Source organism: Xenopus laevis, chromosome 7S (genome assembly GCF_017654675.1).
Source record: "Xenopus laevis strain J_2021 chromosome 7S, Xenopus_laevis_v10.1, whole genome shotgun sequence".
Classification (NCBI taxonomy): Eukaryota; Metazoa; Chordata; class Amphibia; order Anura; family Pipidae; genus Xenopus; species Xenopus laevis.
Window position 1 is genome coordinate 33,378,472 of NC_054384.1, and position 24,359 is coordinate 33,402,830.

A 24,359-nucleotide genomic window follows, 5' to 3' on the forward strand; every position below is an offset into this window, starting at 1 on the left:
ATAAGAACAGATTAATGATTAATATTTATAGCACACAAATATCTATTCAGACATATAACACAGTTGCATAGTATGTAAACACTATTGACTAACATTACACAAAATTAGAATTTTTGATGGTTACTGTTCACCTGCTGAGGCAGCTCACTGATGAGATACTGAGCAAATTTTTGTAACTGGTCTCTCTGTAGCCGAGATAAGGACTCTGAGACTGGAGCACGCAGACAGACTGCTGATGCCTAAGGAGAATACAGCAAGACAAGAAGTATGTAGGATCTAGTTAGTATCAACAGAGAACGATAACTAACTTGTTTAGAGATAAAAAGAAAGATGCTGCCTTAAATGGAATGAATCAGTGCTGCCATTTTAAAAATAAAAATGCAACAATTGTGAACTAAATATGGTCATTCTTTAGTTGCCCAGAGCTAGTTATTTATTCTCCCTCTGTTTATCAGCAAGTTGTGCTCTGTATAACAAGTTCTGCTGCCACAAAGTGTTGCCAGTGCTCACAGGCATAATATATACGAAGGAGAGCAATGGTGGCAGATGTTATCAAATCAAATGGTCAAAGTTTTCCCCCTATTGAGATAATGGTCAGAATGTTTTGTCTTCATTCACAGGTAAATATTTTGTTTTAGCTTATCTTGAGCTTATATATCATCTATTCTATAAGTTATTTATAACAATGGCAATGGTAAATTATATATTTTGCAGTCTAGGGTTACAGCACACAGGGTGATGGCCATTATTAGGTTGTGTAACCCATATACAGTTTGCTTCTTAGAGATAATCAATTGCTATCGTAGTTAAAAATAATGAATTCATCACAATACTGGTTGTCAACTTTTCATACAAAAAGACATCCAACATTAGCCTTTACCCTTTAAATTAGAAAGGTCATTTATGGGGTTTCCAAGAGATCAAATAATGTGGAAGAATAGCACCATAATCTGCAAAGAGAAGGCACGAAGAAGATGAAAAAATGAATGGGCTGATTTTCAACATTAAACTCCCTCCCCCACATTCCAAATAGCTTAAGAGGGCCACATTGTTTATATCCCTGAGATAGATATGAAGAGGTAAAATCAACAGGAGCTGGAATAGATATACTTTTCTTTTTCAAAGAGAGCTTCAGAGTGATAAGTTGGAGGTGTGGGCAAAACAGAATAAATCCATTGTCATTTTAAAGGGGTTGTTCACCTTTAAATTAACTTTTAGTACGTAGAGAGTGATATTCTATGACAATTTGCAATTCGTTTTCATTTTTTATTATTTGTGGCTTTTCAGTTATTTAGCTTTTTATTCAGCTGCTCTCCAGTTTGCAATTTCAGCAATCCGGTTGCTAGGGTCCAAATTACCCTAGCAACCATGTTTTGATTTGAATAAAAAAGTGGAGTATGAATCAGAGAAGGTCTGAATAGAAAGATGAATAACACAAATTAGCATTAACAATACATTTGTAGCTTTACAGAGCATTTGTTTTTAGATGGGGTCAGTGACCCCCATTTGAAAGCTAGAAAGAGTCAGACAAAGAAGGCAAATAATGCAAAAAACTAGAAAAAAAAAGTAATGAAGTTTCTTAGAATTGGTCATTCTAGAACATACTAAAAGTTAACTTAAAGGTGAACCACCCCTTCAATGAATACACAGACAAGTGTCCCATAACAATGTTACTAACATTGTGTATCCTGAAGAGGCAGAGGGCCACGACATGCGAACACCACTTGGCACCAGCTCCACAGGTACAACTGCATGAAGTGATCCGGCAGCGATCAAACATCACAGCAACATTGTAGGCGCCTTTTGGGGACAGCATTTGGGGAGGAACTACTGTGGCACTCAAATGGAAACCTGTAACAGGGAAGATATTAGTCCCAGCAAACAAACCATGTATAGCCAATAAATGCATACAATTTAGATACAACACAAAACTTGCAATATTTGAGAATCAGCCTTCTTTTCTTACAAGCCCAAAGTTTAGCTTTGTCTACAAAATATCCACTGGGACAGCCTTGAGGCTAATTTGACCACAATTAATGGGGTGCCGGCTCTGCTGTCATTTGTTTCAGTGATCAAACAGCTATGTCTGTAATCTACCCTAGGGATGCAATTGGAACTCATAACTGACTCTGGGTTGTTCAGATCTACCCTAAGGATGTGTGGAAATCCTACTTTGCTCTGGAGAATATGAAGGTAACGTGTCAGTTTTTAGTTTATAGCCACCCTGGCAATTTAAAATCGAAGTGAAGAATGATGTAAAGCTGCAAATAAGTGTCTTGCTTAAAATTAAATTATATCATAAAAAAAGACATCTGGTAAAAGCATGTGTATTTATTTCCTGCAAAATGGAATTGAGGGAATGGAACATTTCTGTATGTGTGTGCTCTTAAAGGAGAAGGAAAGGCTTCGTGCACTTGGGGGTGCCAAATGTTAGGCACACCCAAGTGATTGTATTTATTTACCTGAAACCCCTGGCCGGTGCTCCAATCAGCAGTATACCAGTGAGCACCACGGAGCAATCTTTTTCCGTCTTCCCCTATCCTTCACGCGGCTGCGCATACGCGGTAGAATGACAAATTTAACTAAAAAGTCGGCTATTTCGTTCACCTGCGCATGTGTTTGCCCGGGGAAAATTGAAGAAAGAAGAAGATCGCTCCGAAAAAGCCTTTCCTTGTCCTTTAAGACTGTGCTACCCAGGGCACAGATATTTATTGTCCAAAAAACAGGCACAACTCTAAGAAATTCCCATTAAAGAAAAATTATACTCACAAAATGAATACTTAAGCAACAGTTTATATCATAATAAGTGGCATATTAAAGATCCTAACCAAACTGGAATATATATTTCAGTAAATATTGCTCTTTTACATCTTTTCCCTTGAGCCCCCATTATATGATATTCTCTGTGCTGCCTCAGAGATCACCTGTCAGAAATACTGCAGCTCTAACTGTAACAGGAAGAGGTGTTTACATGATTTTGTAGTAGACTTAAGATGTGGTAATTCAAATTATGGAAAGATCCATTAAACTCTAAGTCCCAAGAATTCTGAAAATCATGATTTCCCAAATGGATGTATCCAGCATTTGATGTCACAAAATAAGACCACTAACCTATCTGCAGTGGATCCTTAACGGCTCTCATCCGAAACAGTTGTTCTCCTCTCTGGAACTCATCAGCACTGCCATTAGCCAAGCAAGAGTAAAGCCTGAAAGTAAAGCACAGTGATCTTTCACTATAGTTATTTAGCAAAGTAATACCCCTTTTTATATCCTGAAAATATACACAGTTTATGTTCAGTCTGTGCTGAGTTTACCATGCCCATCCAGAGACACCATATTGAGAAAAGACACACCCTGGCCTTCAAAATTAACCTTGGTTCTACTGTTATTCGGTAGACGGCACTCCCCAGTGTTACATAATCAGCAGAGAATTTCAGGCACACAAGGTTATTGCAATGGGGACTAGCCCCTTAACTCTATTATTCCAAGAGAACACACAATGTTTCGGAGGCGTACCCCTTTGTCAACCAGAGATAACATATATATAGCTGCTTTTTATAGTGTTTGCAAGGCACTGTGTTAAGTGGAATCAGTGACTACCATAGAGTTGCTTGTAAATCCCTGGCTCACTGAATGCCACTTACACGAGTACTGCCTGGAAACAGCAACTCAGATGAATGGAGAAACCCCTATAATGGGGCTCACCATATGTAGATTATGAAATATAACACATTTATTAGTTCAAGATAAATTGTTTAATAAAAAAACATATGCATGTATGTATATTTACATGGACAAAAATATATATATGCACAATGTGCCATAACCAGAGCCCATAGCCAATGTAAAACTACTATAATAATAATCCTAAACAAGTAAATATTATAACCAGTATGGTTCTTATTGACCAAATTAATGATCAAATTTAACTAAATTCTAACCAATCCATCTGAATTGTTATGAATTGTTATGAATTGACGGTTGTGTTACTAAATTTAAGTGGCCATTATAGATCTATCAGAACTGAATGTTCCCTAACTACCAACAGTAAATCGCCAATGCACAGCTTTGCATGTTTATGGTAGGTTCACAATTTTCAGTGTAATAGACATTGCTGGGAGGGAGCTTGAAGGGGGTGATGGAAGATTGATGTAATATAGAGATATCTGTATAACAAAACTTCATGTTATCAATCCCATTACAAGTATTTTATTATGTTGTATCTATTGACTACTGTCTACTGCATACCTGATATCCTCCTCATTCTCAGGAAAGCTCCAGAATGCAATGCGCAGTTGCAGCTGCTCTGGCACTGGGGGATAGACCTTCTCCACCACTTCAAATGGAATGTGAAATGCCACCTGTTTAGCAGACAGTTCAACCAAAGGATTCACTAACCCATCTATACAAGGGAATGAGAAGAACAATAGTCAGTAGGTGCCAAAATAACCTACAGTCTCACAATAGCTATTGAGAACTCAAACAGAAACTTACATCATTTAACTGTTATTCTTGAAAAGATCAATATTTACAATAGATGGATACAATATTAGCATCATGGACACATATATTTGTATTGTATTTATTCATTTATATTGCACCACAAATTCTCCCCCACCAAATATCTTAAAATTAAAGATTTGCCCTCAACTGCAGTACAATTTGTTTGAAACATGGGTTGCAGGGGGAAACAACAAGTATGCTGTGCACACTTTTTAAAACACTACAAAAAAACCATCATGAATGGAGTGTTTTTGCAAGGCCAGATACCCCAGTGTGATTTAAAAACTCCAAATGGATATAATAATGCTAATGTAAAATCTACAATACATCAGGTAAGTTTTTTACCTTTAAAACTCCACCAGAAAAATGTGAGACTTGATAAAAAGGCCCTATGGCAAGGGAGGAAAAGTTACAATTACAAATTCACCAGTACAGTTCTAGCTGGTGATTTACTAGCTAGGTTGGTCAAATACCAGACAGGTAGCAACCCTATTGGCCTGTTTTTACAGGCAGAATGAGAAACAGCCAGTGTGGTTGTCATGATACAGGCATGTAATAGTTAATAAAACAGGCCAAGGTATCATGAGAAATATTTCTGCCAACATCTAAATCAGACACATAACAGGCCTCTTCTCACTATGGTCAGAGGGGTCAGAGCTGTAATGCCCTCCTCCATGCCCTGGCTGATAAGAGCCATTCCATGGGGAGGGGGAAGCCCAAGGAGTGAGAACTTAAAGTTCCCAGCAAGACCCTCAAAGGTGAAGTAAAGGTTACATATAATGTATACTCCAATATATTTATCCTTACAGAACCCATACCTTTTATACCAACAGTATAAAAAACTGGTGATGGGTTCAAGGCTATTTCATCTTTCCAACGAGTCCAAACATGACTAGGTTTGGTACTCTGTGTATTAGATGTGAATATCTGGGATGGGGCAGGTCACACAGTATTGATGTTTAGTATCTATGGAATCCCTGAGAGAATTAATAACCAATGAATATAATATCATCTCTCTCCTATGTTCCAATAAGGAGTTATGGTCATTATATTCTTGGTCCAGTTCCTACTCACAGGAGGTCATAAAAACTCAATCTGTGTCCTGCTAGGCCACGCCCCCTTACATTCCTGAGGGAGGGGGGAGTGTGCAGTTACCTGATGCCCTGAAATCACTGATAAATAGTCAGCTCTTCTGACTAAACTTTGGATTTACTTTGGAGGACCAATTGCGATTGGAAGTTATCCCGTTTGTTTCCCCTTGCCTCCAGGACCAGGAATTCTATATCTTTGGAGTTAAGTATAGGTTTTCCATGTTTTCCCTTTTATTTTACAACTGTTTGTAATTGTATTATTAAATGTATGTCTCTTTTTGTAACATCTTTTTGTATATTGCACTGTTATACCTTTTATAATATTAAAGAGAATTTAATAAGATTGTCTTTGATGCTCTAAACGAACCTAGCCTGAAAGAGTTGAGCCTTAACCCTCTGCATACTGAAGTACTTGTTGAGTCAGTAGGAACTAACTGACTATAGTGAGAGAGTGTGTAATGCATTGGTGTATTGTGAATTATTACCTGTAAGAGAGAACAGGGGAATAGTCACACTAGGTTTCTATCGCCTGTGAATGATAGATGGTGGCAGCGAATGAGTTTTGTGGGTGTTGGTTGGTGTTTGGGGTGCTTTTGTGTTAGTCTAACCTGTGTGCAAGGTGGGTGAGAGACTGAGTGAGTGACCCCTGATAGCCACACCTAAAGTCACGTGCGGTTGGAAGTACCGTGTTCGTGACAGTGGTGTTAAAAAAGAAATGAATAAAGTAGTTAGTGGAAAACTGAAAGCCTACAAATTCTATTTTATCTGACTGTTATGACACAGAGCTGCTGAACTATTTTCCTCTAACAGCAGCCCTATCCTTTAGCACACTTTTCTCCCCTGTAAAAATAAATACTGTAGATGTATGATTGACCACAGTAGTAGTGGTGTGTGGGTAAATTCTCGACCTGCACCCGCCCCCTCCCAACCCCCACCTGGTCCGGCCCGCCATTCTCCCTCTATTTATAGACCCGTGGACACCCAACAGTGATGTCACAAAAACGGGCAGGGCAGCCGCAAGTCTATAAATTTAAGTATGAGAAGCCAGAAGCCGAAGGTTTTGTGCAGGAGTCGGCCGGAACCCGCCTGACCTGCGGGTTTCGGGCCGGCCCGCACATCATTATGCAGTAAATTTCTCGGTGCTTTAATTTTCAATTTCAGTCTGGCAGTTTAGTGATCCAGGACAATTCTGAACTGTTACATTTTGCTACATTTAGTTGATACATTTCTCGGCAGTAGCTGTGGAATATGCTTTTAATGGAGCTAAGGGATTCTGCTCAGCAGGGCCAAAGATAACAAATGTATCAACTAAATGTTTCAGTTTAAAACAGTTACAGAGTCGGAGACCCCCGAGAAGGTGAAGAATCAAATTTAACGCTTCAGTAATACAAAAACCATCACAAATAGAATATAGAAAGTACTGGTGAACAATCTGAAAAAAACTGAACTGAAAACAAGTGTTTGAAATTAAACAACCCCTTTAAGCAGCTTAGTTATTATAAAGTACAAGGTTCTGTTTTATTATTACAAAGAAAAAGGACATTTTAAAATATGAATTATTTGGCTAAAATAGACTGGCCTTCCTGGACTCTAAAGCTTTCTGGATAATGGGTTTCTGGGATCCCATACATGTACGCCACTAAATAAAAGTGCTACTGAGTTCACATATTTACAAATGGACACTAAAGCTATATTTACTTCAGCTCATAATATATTTAGATACTAAAACATTGCAGGTCTTTATGAATTCTACAGCAGATTATGCTATGAAAGGGAAATATTCCATAATCACACAACAATCCAATGAATCTATTGTTCACCTGCTAAATGGAAACAGATGTATCTATATGGTGGCCACATGGTATGCAAAGCCATGGTTATAATCAACAAGTTCCTTTACTGTTGATGGGCATGGAAACTTATAAACAGAGCAAGGTTTTGCTATGCTTGCCTGATTGATCCAATGTTTTCTATGGGATGTGACTGACATGAGCCAAGGGAGTATCTTTAGCCTAGATTTGTCCTAAAATGTTTTGACAAAACAAAATACTGAAAAAGGCCTTAATAGAATTCAAATCCAAAATGGAAAATCTGAGCAATACATTTTGCGAACGAGCCAACAATAGGAGCCTGCAGAGGAATTTACATGTCATACTCCAAAGATATTGTATGTTTTGAACAATTTCTTAGGCACTAAGCTGCTGCTACTGACCAAAAAATGGTTGCTGAACTGTCAAACTTGAAAATAATACTTAATAATCAACAGGTAATAGATGCTTCAAAGATAAAACAATGTTTTCCCTTCAGCCAACAAACCATAGCAAATCAAAAGCTGGGAAGAGAAATTAAAACGAAGACAGATATTTTGGACAGGATTGGGGGTTGACATATTTATAGTCACTATGCCGCTCTACCCTCAGTCTTGCACAGAAGCCCTATGATATTAAATCATAAAGCACTGTTGGACCATTTATGCAAGCTGCTGGCACTAAAGGTCCTTCTGTGCTTTATGGCCTTCATATTCAAATCGACAAAAAGAAGACTGAGTTTAAGAACCTTATCAAATGTATTATGAGTGAAAATGCTTTATGTACAAAGGACGTATAATCACGATTTAATGAGGCGGTAGAAGCTATCCCAAGGCATGTAGCTGAAAATCATTTGTAGCCATTGAGCAAAAACTAAAGAGAATCAGTATTCAGCTCTGTAAAGGGAACATATGCCATACGGTTCTCCTGCTGCTGCCAAGAGTCCAAGCATATTCTAATGATGTGTAGAGGAAAGGCACCGAGTAATGGTGGGGGGGGGGGTGCAAACCAGATCCTGAAAGTGTACAGAAAACTCTGTGATTGTGCCTAATCCTAATGGGGCAGGGGCCAATTGCTCATAAATGCAAAGCCTCATTTAAATTTTTGACTACTTAGTCCAAAGTAGAGCTCAAGAAGTCTGAATTACACATGCAAAACATACTGTAACTATTTTTAATTAGGTCTGTCATGAAATTTTAGTAAATATCCATTTCCTCTGTGTTGGGCTCTGTTCCCACTCATTTTGCTTGTGTGTTTTACCCACAATCCATACTTACACAAAACATTGTCCATAGACATTGCACTGATCTTATTTGATATTTCCTCAAGTGGGTAACCTGTGGTATAAATGCAACACAGAAATCCAGGCCTTTTCTGATACACGTCACTTATGTCAAAGAAAGGTGCAAACAAATATATATAGATATATAGTGCAGGTATAGGTTTTCTAGACGAGGCATCTTTCTGTAATTAGGATCTCCATACCTTAAGTCTACTAAAAAATAATTAAAACAGTAATTAAAACAAATAGGATTGTTTTGCCTCCAATATTGATTAAAGGGATTGTTCACCTTGAGTTAACTTTTAGTATGATGTAGATGAGTGATCCCCAACCAGTAGCTTGTGAGCAACATGTTGCTCCCCAACCCCTTGGGTGTTGCTCTCAGTGGCTTCAAAGCAGGTGCTTATTTTTGATCATTGAAAATAAGGTGCACCCCATCTATTTAACCCCTCTAAGGTGCTTGAACTTTAATGTGAATTGATGAACCAATTGATTGAAAAATCAGAGGCAGGGTATTTTATTTTCAGGTGTTAATTTGGATGTGGGCACAGCAGTATGATCAGTACTTGCTCTAAACAGAGTGTATGGGGCATATTTATAATGCTGTGTAAAACTTAATTTGACGAAAAAACTGTGCAAAAAGCTGTGTAAAATAAATGGCGCATTTTTTAAGGTGTGTGTAATTTTATGTAATGCAATCACCACATTTGACAATGTTATTTTACATTTCTTCTGGTAGAAGTCACTCTAAGGAGAAACAAAGCCTGTCGATGTGTGGTGTGTTATCCCGCTGTTTTTTACGCAGAATAATAAATATGTCCCTATGTGTACAAACAACAGTTCAGAGGCATTGGGAATCCTGTTTTAAAGTTTCCGATATATGCTCAACGTCATTTTGCTTTCAAAAAAGGGAGGAGCTTAGAGTCCCCCATAGCATAATGTTCAAATACTTAACTTTACCCATAGCATAATGTTCAAATACTTAACTTTACTCATTTTATTGGTTTTAACCAAAACAACATTTTTTAGCATAACACAGTAAAGTACAAGTAACAGTAAAGTGATCCACTACATTTAAGAGGCATACTGTGGGGGAAAGCTCTTGTGGAATATCTTGGGTAGTCACTAATTAGCCCATTACTTGAGACTAGAAAGCAGTATTGCTGGGCAGGCCCAGATCATATGTAAAAAATAGCCTTGTGGGTGCCACACATAGGACAGCAATTAACATAATTTTAAGCTTTAGGGAAGTTGTATAAAACTGGTACCTTATATTGAATTTCACACAGCTGAAATGCTTTTGCTTTCTGTCAGTGCACAGTAGGTCATCACCAGACCAAGATATTAGAAGGGTTTCTTTAACATTCCACTTTTACCAAGACTTACTGTTTTACATGACAATTGAATCCATGGTCCAACTAGCATGTTTTTGCATTTTGTTTCAATATTAGTAACTAAAAGAAATATACACTTTTCACGGGAAGAGGCATAAAGAATCTTTTCAGGTGCTTAAAATGCTTATAAAGATGAGAAGTTGCACTGGTACATTAGTATAGCCCAACTGGGCAACGGCACATGGAGCACTGATATCAATAAAGGTCCTCTTGTGAACAAACAGCAACTTCCCATACAGAAAGATGTGGAATGTGCTACCTGTGGGTGCACTGTAGTCCAACTGAGTGGGCTTCACTAACTATTAGTTAGGGTTCTCTTGTCATTCCCATCCCAACAAAACTAGCAGGCATCATAAGCAGGACCAGGCCTGGGCTGGTAATCTATAGATTCTGCCAAATGCCATAGTCATGATTTAGTGGGCTGGAGGGGTGCTGTTTGGGTCTCTTGTGTGTGTGTGTGTGGGCCTATTCTGAATCCCAGTTCAGACCTGAGCTGGACTCTCCCCATTCTGTTAAATGGAAAGTTGCTGCTGGCAAATAAATGCATTTAATGAAAAGTAACAGTAAACAATTGCACTAAGTTTACACCCAAACTTGGCTTTATGCCACTCAAATGTAAATTATATTGCAGCCTAGTTAACATCCATCAGATGCATGGTAGCTGGATAAATATTAAAGCACCTTGTTTCCCTATCTGGCCATACTTATAGGAACAATGAGCCAAAGTTGAATGAACACTATGTTTCAATGTTAAGTGACCAATGGTACTTCTATGTGTACAATACCATATGAACAGCAAATACCATACCATAATGGACAACAAAGTGTTAATTAAGCAAAGAGCTATCTACGTATATAAAGTATTGCTTTTGTATCGTAAATGTCACGGATCAGTCATGTTATCTACAAGTTACAATACATCTGTCAATCTATGGGCTACACCCTATGCCCACTTGGCTACACAGCTAAATGTTTAAACAAATACTACTTTACTTTCATCTGGGTGAATTTAAATGTCCCACAACTCCTTACGGCAGAGACATAGGGTCAGATTTGGGGAGATTAGTCACCCGGCGACAAATCTTCTCTTCTTCGGGGAGGCTAATCTCCCTGAACTGCCTTCCCTTGCCTTGGCACTCAGAGTGATTCGTTTTCTGAAGTCACCCGAAGTTTCCTTGTGAGGCAAATGTAATAAAGAGGACAATATAGCACAGAAACCTCTAATAAACCCATCACAGATACCTGTTTCTTTGGAAAGCAGGAAAAAATGCCATTTTCTATGCTGAAATTCAGCTGTTCAGTTCTCTTTCTTATCATATCCATCATATTGAATGGCAGATTCCCCAATATCAACCCTAACTAACTCTATACATCCCTCATGTATTCCTTGTCAGTATAATCAGATTTTCTCTGCCACTTTTCCATGCTGAAATAACTTCAGGTTCATCTGGAATCCACCAAATGCATGTGTGGCTGGGCTCACGGTGTCTATTTTGTATAATTATTATCCTTATAGGTGGATTGCTAATACATAAGGTAGGACAATGCAGAAAGACTCATTTATCAACACTGGGCAAATTTGCCCATGGGAAGTAACCCATGGCAACCAATCAGATTGCTGCATTCATTGTACTGCTTTCAGCTGACTTTAAAAAGCTAATCACTGATTGGTTGCTATAGGTAACTGCCCATGGGCAAATTTGCCCAGTGTTGATAAATGAGCCTCACTGAGACAGTAAGAGAAAGAGCTGTGACAAGACAAGGGGTGCAATGGGAAGTAGAAGTGCAGATCAGCCCTCAGCTCACCTTTAATTTTGACAGTGGGTGAATTGGGCCCTCCAGATTGTTTCCTCCATCCTCTCCAGTTCTGGCACAGACTTTCTGCTTCGGAGATGAAGGAGCAGAGAGAGTCTTCCTCAAACCGATCAGAGTCTTCAAATGAAAATCTTTCGCCATCCTCCCACTCTGCAAACATGAGTTCCATCACATCCAGCTGACTAAACCAAAGCTAATGGAAAAGCTTGGGAAAACTGCAGGACAGAGCGGAATGCAGAGGCAGTAATGTCATAGGCCATCATTTCATATCATGTCATCATGTCATCATGTCAGCTGTATGTTATAAATACACTCCTGTGTCTTGTGTGTATCAGATCCTTGTCATGGGAGGGGGAGCGGATGTGACGTAAGGATGCTTCTCGCTGCGCCTCCTCTTACTTCCTGTTGTAGCTCTCGTGGGAAGCGTATTCGCTGTAGGAGCGGGACTGGCTAATTTTGCTGTCATTGGGATTTCCCTACCGATCAGACTGGCAGAAGGGTTTCCGCAGCAACGGAGCGTTTCTCTGTGACGTGCGTCTCTCCACGCTCAAAGCTTAATCCCCTAGAGACTGTCTCGTAGTGTCGACGTCTGAGTCACGTTGGCTTTAGATGCGCTCGTACATGAGTAATTGTATTCATAGTAATGCTTGCTGCGCTGACAGACGAGACAGTATCAAGGGGGCACCTGTATACAAGGGAATAGGGTAAGGGGTAAGGAAGAGACCAACGTGTGTGTGTGTGTGTGTGGGGGGGGGGGGGGGGTGGTATTGGACAGAAAGGGAGAAAGCCTGGACATAGCACGTAATAAAGTGGAAGAATAAATAGAGAACCAGGGTCGGATTGGGGGGGGGCTAAAGTCCCCCTATCCCCTTACTGTGACGCATCGTGCTGTGCTTTGCGGCACCCCCTTGGCGCACATGGCGGCACCCTCTGGGCTCATGTGCAGGTACCCTATCTGCACGCATGCGCACTCTGTGCTGTGTCACAAAAATTCTCTATTTTTTAAAAAAATGAGCATCATGCGAGGTGTTCGGGGCCCACCGGGTTTTTTTCTGGTGTCTCATCAGGCCAGTCCACTAATATGTCTCTCTCAGAATTGCCATCTAACCCCTTGTTTGCTCCTGAGAACCTATACAAGTGTAACATATGGGCCACTGCACCTATTCATATGAATCCGATAAAGGCGCAGCTATTTGTGTAACCCCATCTTGGCCACCTGTTGTGCCATAGGATGTACATCATTAATATCTTAACATCCACAGGTCCTGAATCCCCTTTGCTAAATGAAAGGGAACTTGGAATGTCTCTCCATGGCAGCACCTCCACCTAGTGGGATCCCGGGATACACCTACGGGTGGCCCCACTAGGAAAACAAATGATAAACCACACCATTTCAGTAAAACAAATAGAACTTTATATTAGGGATGCACCAAATCCACTATTTTGGATTCGGCCGAAACCTCAAATCCATCTTGGAAGATTTGGCCGAATACCGAATCCTAATTTGCATATGCAAATTAGGGGCAGGAAAGGAAAAACTGGGAAAAAAAATTGGTTTGCTTCCTTGTTTTGTAACAAAAAGTCGCGTGAAATCCTGCCCTCCCCTCAAGGTTCGGCCAGGCACAAGGATTTGGCTGAATCCTGCTGATAAAGGCCGAATCCCGAACCGAATCCTGGATTCGGTGCATCCCTACTTTATATACAGTCATATGAAAAAGTTTGAGAACCCCTCTCAGCCGACATAATAATTTATTCCAATTGCAACAAAAAAGATAGTGGAATGTGGGATCAGCTTTCTAATTTTTTTTTTCTTTTTCCTTTCTCTTTACAGCTAGGTCAGTATATACCTGTCCAGGTAGCAACACCATCCCCCTCTTATTGAGATCATTCGGTTTGTCTTGGAAAAGGTAACTAAATCTCTTCTCACCTTTTCCATGTTGAAGTGATGGATGCTGAGACTTGAAATGGAGTCCTGCGTGAGTCCATTTTCTTAGACCCATACATGGTCCACACTTGCGACCCGCAATTTGCCCCCTCTGATCCTCCTCGGCCTGGCCCACAATAGGATAACTTACCTTCCGACCTGGGACACGCAAAACTGTAAGTGATGTTACTCCAGTGCCGAAAAAGGGAGCAATCCATGAAAATGGAACAAAGCTACCCAAACCACAAGGGAGGGTGAGAGGGATGAAGCCCACACCTTAGCCGGGTACCCAGGTGGGTTACTTGCAGACTGCCCGCATGGCCAGGGAATTGGTGACATTTTGCCCAAAACCCAACCACGTTGTGGGTATTCCATGGGTACCTGACCCTCCGCAGGACTCTAACTTTAAGTTCCTCTGCTTCCCAGAGAATGTGTTCATCCTCAACTATGTCTTATCATTTGCACCTGCCAAAGAGCTGCCTGCAAGCTTTTAAAAGGCCATGGGTAGGGTTATTTCCTGCATTTCACTCTAGAGAGAAGGGTGAGTGGAGGCAAGAAGTACGTCATTATGGTACATAGTGAAGTGGCTAAATGGCTTTGCCAGACCAAGGAAAGGATGAGGAAATAATCTTTGAGTCAGACGTAGACCATCCTGGTCAGAGGCATGAGCTCTGTGCAATAAAAAAACATTTACATTTATTTTGTGCTGTTTTTATGCATTTTCCACATAACTGCTGCTGAAGGAGCTCATATATAAAGAATGGAGTATACTTTCCCTTAAGCTCACCCATTAGATAAGACTATATTGTAAATCAGTGATCCCAAACCAGTGGCTTGTGAGTAACATGTTTCTCTCCAACCCATTGGATGATGTTCCCAGTGGCCTCAAAGCAGGTGCTTCTTTTTGAATTTCTGGTTTGAAAGCAAGCTTTATTTACATAAAGACAGGGTGTACTGCCAAACAGAGCTTCCTATAGGCTGCCAGTCCACATAGGGGCTACCAAATAGCCAATCACAACCCTTATTTTGCACCACCCAGGAACTATTTCCATGCTTGTGTTGCTCCCCAACTCTTTTTACATTTGAGTATGACACATGGGTATAAAAGTTAGGGGACCTCCTCTGTAAATATGCCCTAAAACGTTTGTGCCCTTGTAGCATTCCAAACTTAATTAGCAATGCAAGAGTGTCCTTCCTAATAGCACTACATCAGGCATCTTGCTGTTATATAAAATATTGAAAAAATATTGTGGATCTAGTGCAGTTTTCAGAGATACAGTATAATGACACTGTCTACCATTGTTTAAAATAAAGAATAGATATTTTTCCTCATTAAACCCCAATGTCCTAATTGCCTATATATTTGCCCCATATAAATGTGCCTTCTCCAAAGTACACTATTTATGTAATATAGGTTTGGCTCAGGACCTGGGGGTTTCCAGGTAATGAATCTTTCTGTCTTTCATACCTTCTGTCTACTGAAAAATCATGTAAAAAGTAAATAAACCCAATAGGCTGGTTTTGCTTCCAGTAAGTATTAATTATATCTTAGTATGGATCAAGTACAAGGTATTGTTTTATTATTACAGAGAAAGAAATCATTTTAAAAAAATCTGACTTAATTAAAATGGAGTCTATTGTAATACGAAACTTTCTGGGTAATTAGTTTCCAGATAACTGATCCTTGTACCTGTACCATGCGACTAACAATTTGAAATAATAGACATTATTTATTTAAAGGTATATTTTTTTTTTTTTTTTTTTTAACTAATAAACAACATAACAAACCACATGAATATAGCCTTAACCAAGTTCACTGTTCTTGGGCTTATAATGATTACGGTAGTATTAGTTAGACACTGTCCAGCTACATCCTGGGATCAAAGTTCCTTGGAGTTTTGGTCACACCAAATCCTACGGGGTATCAGCTTTGTGCTGCACGTGAGTATGAGGAAGCCCATTATTTAGCCATTTGGATGTCGGGCTTACAGAGTGGAACACTAGCCCAGAGGATCCAGGGAGGCAGACTGTGGGATAGTAGTAGTAGTAGTAGAAGAAGTAGTAGGCGGCGGGTAGGAAGCCTCCAGCACAGCAGTCTGTCTTTCAGTTAAAGGACCAGGAACAAAAGGATCTCTGTGTAGTAAGGCTTAGGGTTCAGTTGATTTCCTTCATCCCTGTGCTGGAGATTGTTGATCTCTGACTCTTAGGAGTCTGGTTTGTGGAAGATCCTGCCTGTCCAGTCAATCCGTTGCTTTGTTAGCAGAGGCGAAGAAATGTGCAGTTCTGCCACTTAGGACCCATAGTCTCGCAGGATATAACATGTAACAATAAACAATATGTCACTCACAGTTACACCACTGGTTGAATTAGCACATGTTTATACATATGAGCAGTAACCCCACGTCAAGGCTTCAACCCTGTTACTGGCCATTCACACACCATTCACGCCAGGTGTAACGCCTCACACAACAGGACAAACGTGACAAACAAAGACAACACAAGAGACTTAAACTGCACGTGTCTATGAAGTACCACCCGTTGCTCATTTAACAAGAAACATTCAGGAGAAGGTAAAAAAAAAACCGATCCGAAGCATTCGCTAATTTGCCCCAGACAGGGGAAAAACCCTTGCCCTGGATAAACTACAAAACTATATACAAAACTAACAGGGTATGGGTTCCATAGACAAGATGTGCAGGAAGACAAAGCAGTCTGTGATCTTGGCATCTACTTGCCTTCTTGTTACACCCTTATCCTTTCATATCTCACATTCACTCACACTCACGCACCATTCGCTCCACATGTATATATATAGATACCTACCTGGTACTTACCTTCATGAACCCAGATGAGTGACTGTGCCTGATGTTACCAAGGAAGGAAATTCAGATGATGACACGGCCTTTGTGCAGCAGGTGGAGCTGATGTTGAAGCCCGCAGATATGCCCCCGTCCTCTGATCTTATGTACCTATGCTAGATGGAACAGCATGTTATTATGGCTGGCTGGATCACACTCTGACATACTCACTTACTCCAACCAGGAGGAACTTAGAAATGAAAAGCCAGAGACGATATTGTTGTCCCCTGATGTGGCTTCATCTTCCTCGGATCGGAGGAACGGCAGATTCCCATCATATGTAAAGAAGAGCTTTGCTGATGGCTGTTTGAAAAGCAGAAATCAATTCAGTTAAAATCATACAGAATATCTATTATGAGCAAGAGAATAGTTACTGTATTTGCTTTTAGAGGCCCAATTTAACATTTTGATTTGCAATGTATTTAACATCAATATACAATAAAAATTCCATTACATATGTAACATGTAGAATTGAAATTGCCATACTGCTTGCTTTAGTAGAGGCACCTTCCTTATGTGTATAGGTTTAATAGAGACTTGTGTGTTTAATGCTTAAATAAAACTTCCACAAACTTTTCACTAGTCAGTGTTATTTACCCAGGATTATAATCATTTCTAATTTGTATTTGTAAATCATGTACTTACTTCACTTGGCTGGAAAGGGGATTTTGCTCCTTCTTCCAGCGCCACCCAATCGATGGACTCATAAAATGGGTGGCACCTGAAGTTCCCTCGCAAACCAAAGCGTCTTCTTGGCTTCTTTCTTAGGAGCTAAAATATCAATAGACAATTACTTGAATACCCCAAATGGATCAGAAATATATATGTGAATGTTACAATACCTCTATACCACTGTTGCTACCCAACTTTATCAGAAGATCTTTTAGCTCTTCATCCAGCCATTGAGGTATTACAGGCCTATCCATGATGATGGAATCAACGAGTTCCTCGCTGTCATTGTTGGCAAATAGGGCGACACCGGTGGCCATTTCAAAGATGGTGACGCCAAGTGACCACCAGTTGACTGCTGCATTATATGGCTTTTCTTGTAGAATCTGAAAAAGAGAGGAAAAGATTAACTTGCCAAGTAGCTAAATGGCATCTTCTAAGTTTGTCTACAGGCATAATATTAGCAACAAACTTTAGCTGCCCATTGTGTGTATAAAGTAATGCATGCAACCACTTGCTTTCTCTAGCTTGGATCATAACTAGGGTCAGGGCTGGTCCTATCAAATGTGGGGCCCAATTGGGACCATGTTGGCGGGGCCCCTAGACAAAGTGTTGCTGGCTACTGACACAGCAAGTATTTAGGAAAATAAGGGCATACAGGCACAAAATAGAAAGGAAAGGGGCAGTGCGGGGCCCCCAGAGGTGCGGGGCCCAATTGGTCCAATTGGCCTAAGGCCGGCCCTGACTAGGGTTGCCACACAAGTGGTAATGTGTAATTCCCCAAACTTCCCTCTTCTACCTGAACTATTCCTCCACCCCACCCTGTCTTTTAAATGCTCCCTCCCACTTCCACCACATACAGCTCCCTGATCTGCCCATTTCCGACCCCATTCTGCCCATCCAGGAGACATTCTCCTATATTTCTTCCTTTTACTACATTTCACATATCTACCGTAATTGCATTTCTCACCTCCGGGGCCATGTATCGCAGGGTTCCGACCAAGTCAGTGATGGTGTCGTCCTTGAAGACGTTTTGCTTAGCCAGGCCAAAGTCTGAGATCCTAACATGGCCTTTGTCATCCAGCAAGATGTTGATGGGTTTTATGTCTCTGTAATATAGAGATTAAAGGAGTTACACAGAAGAAGGCAAGGGCTGCTGATCTGCAGAGCAATCTGTGTGTGACCTCTGCTGTAGAATGTTACAGAGATGAAGAAATCTATACTGACCGATGGATGATCCCCTTGCTATGCAGAAATTGTAAGCCACATATCATCTCTGCTGAAAGGAATCTTTTAAACAGGAAAATCATGGTTAGCCGTTCTTTTAATAACATGAGCATTAAGTGTCTACTAAACCAGAAGAGACAGATTGTACTTTCTTTTTGTAGGTGCAATTAGTATAAAGTTATTTCTTCGTAATATTGTACTATTGTACAATTTACGACGTGCCACTTACTGTATTGTGCTGATATCTATCCGCCCGTATTCCTCCAGTGCATGTTCCAGGCTGCCTCCGCTCAGATACTCCATTACGTAGAAGGCATGCCGCTGGTTATACAGACAAATAGAAAGAGTGATGGGGAGAAAGAAATAACACAGAGTAGCACTTATTTTATTAATTACCAGATGGTATAAACATAACTAAAGCCAAATAGAATGGGGCATGGAATACTCTATTTATATCAGTAATAAATAAAATACAATATATAATATGTATACATGGCATCAGCTCATTAATTCTGTGGGTAGTTGACTGATATTTTGCATACTGTTATGGCTGGAAACCATTGGGAGAATCTCTGGTACTCTGGCAGGCAGGCCAATCAGATCCCTGCATCTATGGCACTAAATGGCAATACTGAACTAATGTTGTACCTGGGTTTGAGTAATAAATAAAATACAATATATAATATGAATACATGGCATCAGCTCATTAATACTGTGGGTAGTTGACTGATATTTTGCATACTGTTATGGCTGGAAACCATTGGGAGAATCTCTGGTACTCTGGCAGGCCAATCAGATCCCTGCATCTATGGCACTAAATGGCAAACTGAACTGATGTTGTACCTGAGTTTGAAAAGCGGCATAGCCTTGGCAAAGGAACCGGCACTCTCTGGAGATCTGGAGAACTTGTGCCTCGGTGACAAGGCTGTTGTAATCGGTCTCCTTTGTTTTCTCAATGTATTTTACAGCCACATATTGCTCCCTGTTTCTTAACTTGGCCAGCATCACCTGAGAAAGGAAAGAAAAGAGTCAATATCTGTTCCTGTGATGGAAATATCATTCAGATTTGGATTTTGTTTCTTTTGCACATGAGGGAAATTGTCCCCAGAGCTTTCATTCCTTTTGCTTTCTACCACATTTAGAATTTAACACCTTCAAAAAAGATCTCTGCCTAATGGGAACCAGTCACACTTACTTTGCCAAATCCTCCTCTTCCCAGCATGGAGAAGAAGCTGTAACTGGAGACTCTGAGCGGGTCAGCCCTGGAAAGCTGAGCTGATGGTGGTCTCACGGTGTCGACTTTTCCTAGTGGAGAAAAAAAATATCAGCTCATTGAATAATAATATTGCGCTATTATTATTTAAAAGACACATATTCCTGCATTATATATATACTTAAAACTCATTGAAATTAATCTGTTCCTTTCTTTAATAGAATTGGAGATCTGTAGCATTATAGAAGCCATTTCACATGGCTATAAAGAACTTCTGTTAACCCTTTAAGTGGCAACTGATATCCCACAACCACACAAATTAGTCAGAGCTTTTTCACTTTCAGGGCTTTATTCTGGGGGCAGCTATTTCTTTAATAAGAAAAACTATTATTTTAACCCCATAGCAGAAAAAAACTTTCTTTAGATTTGAGGGTACCAACACACAGTAAATTCCAAACTACCACAAATCCCAAATGACTGATTTTAAGATCTGCATATATAGATATAATTGTAAATTGGGGTGAGTGGAAAAATACACTGCAATGGCAGTGTTATAATGATATGGGGGTTACTGCACCTGGGCAACTGTGATTGCACCAGTAAATTAGGGGTAGTTGGCAATCATGTGGGCTGCTCCTTTTTGAAATTTGTTGAGGAAGGAGGAAAAACAGTAATCAAATGGGCACAACTGAGTACAGATCTAATAACCTATATCAACCAATTAGCAGGTAGCATTTACTGGTCATTTTTTCAAAAGCTGATTTATTAATATGGATAAGTTCCTATGGGCAAACTTGGTGATTTTTATTACATATAGAAGATAAGTGCTAAATTGTACTAGTGCAGTTTCCCATAGCAACCAGGTCTTTGTTTTCAAGTTGAAATTACACTGTACCAAACAGTTTGCAGATTAGTTGCTATTGGCAACTGCCCTTGTACAATATAGCACCCATAGTAACTATTAGTAACTAATCCCTAAAATGTTATTGCCCCAATAAAATAGGATAAGATGGCTATCGTATGGGGCACTCCTTTTTCCAAAAGTAATTTTTTTTCTCTTTACCTTAATCACTCTCCTCCCTTTTCCTTTTCTTCTTCCTGCAGCTCTCATCTGGTACCCGCTGCTCTTCCAAACTCCTTGCTCTCTTCTTCTTGGGCCTATCCTCTTCATTTTCTTTACCTACTGATCTTCTTCTCTTCTCCTTTAAGGGCCCGGATTCCGAAATGCGGGTTCTAGGTGGATACGCTTCATTTTCTCTCTCTCTCTTCGCGCCGATCTCTCTTCTGTGTCTTCTCTTTCTGAAATCTCCTCACCAACTGTAACTTTCCAATGGTCGAGGTCTCATGCCCTGTGGCAGGCGCAACTTCATGACATCATCACTTGGGCACAGCCTGCAAGATACCAGTGCAGAGCCAGGGACTTAGCTCTACCTGAGCACAGGCTGGAAGATACCATTGCAGTGCAGAGCTAGGGACATATCACTAGAGTCAGTTACAACCTTCTCTTATTAGGGGTTCCTTATACATTGGGCAGGATATACCGTGTGGGCTCAAATGGGGTTTGAGGATAAATTTCCCTTTAAACCTACAGGCACTGTGATAGAGCACCCATAAGTAGGAAGTGCAGCTAGTAACCCCCCATACATTCTCTATGCTGTTAGTTGATCAGCTTTCTCATACTTAATGGTTCATTCCATTTGTCCAGTCTGTGTTCTCTAGATTCTAGAATCAGACTATGAACTGTTTTATATATGAAAGTGCATTCACGTATGTGCATGGGAAGTCAGATACTTTCATTTGTTTGTGTTGGAGCTGCCCATCATACAGTTTCTCTCTTCCCTATAGTGCAAGGTTCCTATACAGTGAATAAGAGATACCCCAGCCCATTAAACCTTAGTGCCACTGGTTTGAAATCTACCTTGTTATGGGATATTTATCTAGCCTTAAGGTGGCCATAGACGCAAAGATCCGCTCGTTTGGGGATCTTTCCCCGATATGCTATTAACGAGCATGGCTATGATTGTTTGGCCTTATGGCCGAACGATCCGATTACGATGTGCCATGGGCTCCGGCGGGATCGGTCGGGTCAAAATCAAACCTGACCGATCGACCAAACGACTGATCTCCGCCGGACGAAAGCTGTCGGCACTCCCCACGCACGATCCGAAAATCATACGAATCCTCGATTCGTACGATAGGATCTGTGTGTCTATGGCCACCATTAGGTGCAGGGTTAGGGAATTAAACAGCAATTCTCCCATGTGCCTCCAGATCTTTAGCTCAGCTGTTAATATTGAAATGAATGCTATAGCAAGTAACTTACTCATATATATGTCCAGGGTCGAACTGGGGGCCCAGGCCCACCGGGACTGCAGTCCAGGGCCCCCTCTACAGGCCCCCCTATCCCCCTACTGCAACGCAATATGAGGCACCCCCTTGGCACGTATGTGCAGATGTCGACGCACAAGGCGTTCCATCGTCGCAAATGCGCACAGGGCACCCCTGTGCTGCGCGTCACAAAAATCCTGTTTTTTTTTAAAAAAAAAAAAAAAAAAAGAAAAAATGAGCATCAGGAGAGGGGGTCTGGTCTGACAATGTAGAGAACAGAATAAGTAATGAAAGTAAACCTTGATGGTGAAGGGAGAATAAATGGAGGGTGATATAATGGGTGAGTGGGGAAAAAGCAGAATTGAGGGGGGAAAAAACAAATGGGGGAGAGGAACAAAAAGAGGGTAAGTGTAGGACAGGTGCAGCAGTCATTTGTCAGTGTTCTATCATTAACCCTTTTAAATGAGTTGTTCACCTGTGAGTTATCTTTTAGTATGATGTAGAGAGGGATATTCTGAGACAGTTTGCAATTGGTTTTCATTTTTTATTATTGTGGATTTTCAGTTATTTAGCTTTTTATTTAGCAGTTCTCAGTTTGCAATTTCAGCCATCTGGTTGCTAGAGTCCAAATTGCCATAGCAACCATGCATTGATTTAAATAAGAAAGTGGAATATGAATAGGAGAGGCCTGAATAAAAAGATGAGTAAAAAAATAGCAAATAATAAAACATCTGTAGCTATACAGAGCATTTGTTTTTAGATGGGGTCAGTGACCCCCTTTTAAAAGCTGGAAAGATTCAGAAGAATAAAAAGCTATAAAAAAAAATAATGATGACCAATTGAAAAGTTGCTTAGAATTGGCCATTTTATAACATATTAAAAGTTAAAGTAAAGGTCATCTTTTTTAACTTTTTAGTATGCTATAGAAGGGCTAATTCTAAGAAATTTTTTTTTTAGGGATGCACCGAATACTTCTGCCCAGCTGAACCGAATCCTAATTTGCATATGCAAATTAGGGACAGGGAGGGAAAATTTGTCAGAAAATAAGGAAGTCAAAAAGATTTCCCCGCCCCACCCCTAATTTGCGTATGAAAAATAGGGTTCGGATTTGGTTCAGTATTCGGCCTAATCTTTCTCAAAGGATTCGGGTTTCGGCCGAATCCAAAATAGTGGATTCGGTGCATCCCTACTTTTTTTTATAGTTTTTACATTTTTTGCCTCTATCCAGCTTTGATGTGGGGGTCACTGACCCCTTCTATAAAACACATGCTTTGTACGGTTACACATTTATTGCTATATTTTATTACTCATCTTTCTCGTTAGAGATTCTTTTATTTAGATCAATGCCTGGTTGCTAGGGTCATTTGGACCCTAGCAACCAGAGTGCTAAATTGCAAACTGGAGAGCTGCTGAATAACAACTACAAATAATAATAAAATGAAAACCAATTGCGAATTGTCTCAGAATACTTCTCTCTACATGATACTAAAAGTTAATTTAAAGTTGAACAACCCCTTTAACGCGGAACGTGGGGATCACGTAGGATGGAAGTTCACACAGGACATTTGTTGCTTCTAGCGTGGGTGACAAAAGTCTGGAAATACCTTTGTATTGGAAGGAATATGATGAATGGTCTGGACTGTAGTTAGGGCTGTTGCTGAACTAGGCTCCAGACTGTAGCTCAGACCCTTTTCCTGTGATGGGCACATGCATAGGCAGCCCATGTCACTGCTTCTTATTGTATGTATATAAAGTACTTATAATTGTATCTAATATTCCTGAGGTGCCCTTATCTATTGCCTTTCGCTGTATACTGTGCTTGCTGTGAAAAGCACTGTTTTATGGAAGTGATGCCATTACTTTTTTTCATAGTACAATGTGAGGATGATGACACCGACAACTGTCTGATTGACTATTTGTCAACTGTCTTATTTGGACAGAGACAACTTTTTTTTCTAATTTTGGTACAGTACCACAATGAATTTTAAATAAAACAACTCAGATGCAGTTACACTGCATACTTTCAGCTTTAATTCAGTGGGTGAACAAAAAGATTGCATACAAATATGTGGAACTAAAGCCTTAACACAATCACTTTGTTTCAGGGGCTCAAAAGTAGTTGGACAATTGACTCAAAGGCTATTTAATGGGCAGGTGTGGGCAATTCCTTTATGGCTTTATCAATGAAGCAGATAAAAGCCCTGGAGTTGATTTGAGGGGGATGCTTGTATGTGGAAGATTTTGCTG

The 24,359-nt window shown here is 40.1% G+C and overlaps 1 protein-coding gene and 1 long non-coding RNA gene across 4 annotated transcripts in view; one reads left to right on the forward strand and one right to left on the reverse strand.

The window, feature by feature from the left end:
- LOC108697213 (zinc finger SWIM domain-containing protein 8-like) overlaps positions 1–12,232 on the reverse strand; it is a 47,949-nt gene extending 35,717 nt beyond the window's left edge. Inside the window, exons 1-5 of one of the 2 annotated variants that reach the window (XM_041571107.1) lie at positions 11,885–12,229; positions 4,249–4,402; positions 3,112–3,206; positions 1,679–1,851; positions 132–239 (exon numbers count right to left, since the gene is read on the reverse strand). In XM_041571107.1, the coding sequence (XP_041427041.1) occupies positions 132–239; positions 1,679–1,851; positions 3,112–3,206; positions 4,249–4,402; positions 11,885–12,062 (708 nt within the window). In that variant the 5' untranslated portion in view covers positions 12,063–12,229. Of the gene's footprint in view, positions 1–131; positions 240–1,678; positions 1,852–3,111; positions 3,207–4,248; positions 4,403–11,884 lie in introns of both variants that reach the window. The other variant, XM_041571108.1, reaches the window with a different exon arrangement.
- A 182-nt stretch (positions 12,233–12,414) lies between these two features.
- Positions 12,415–17,250, forward strand: LOC121396279. 2 transcript variants are annotated; one of them, XR_005962954.1, is made up of 2 exons: positions 12,415–12,597; positions 13,725–17,250. It is a non-coding gene; the product is annotated as an uncharacterized LOC121396279 (long non-coding RNA). The 2 variants fall into 2 exon arrangements; XR_005962952.1 differs by having other exon boundaries at positions 12,466–12,604.
- The last annotated feature ends 7,109 nt before the right edge of the window (positions 17,251–24,359 follow it).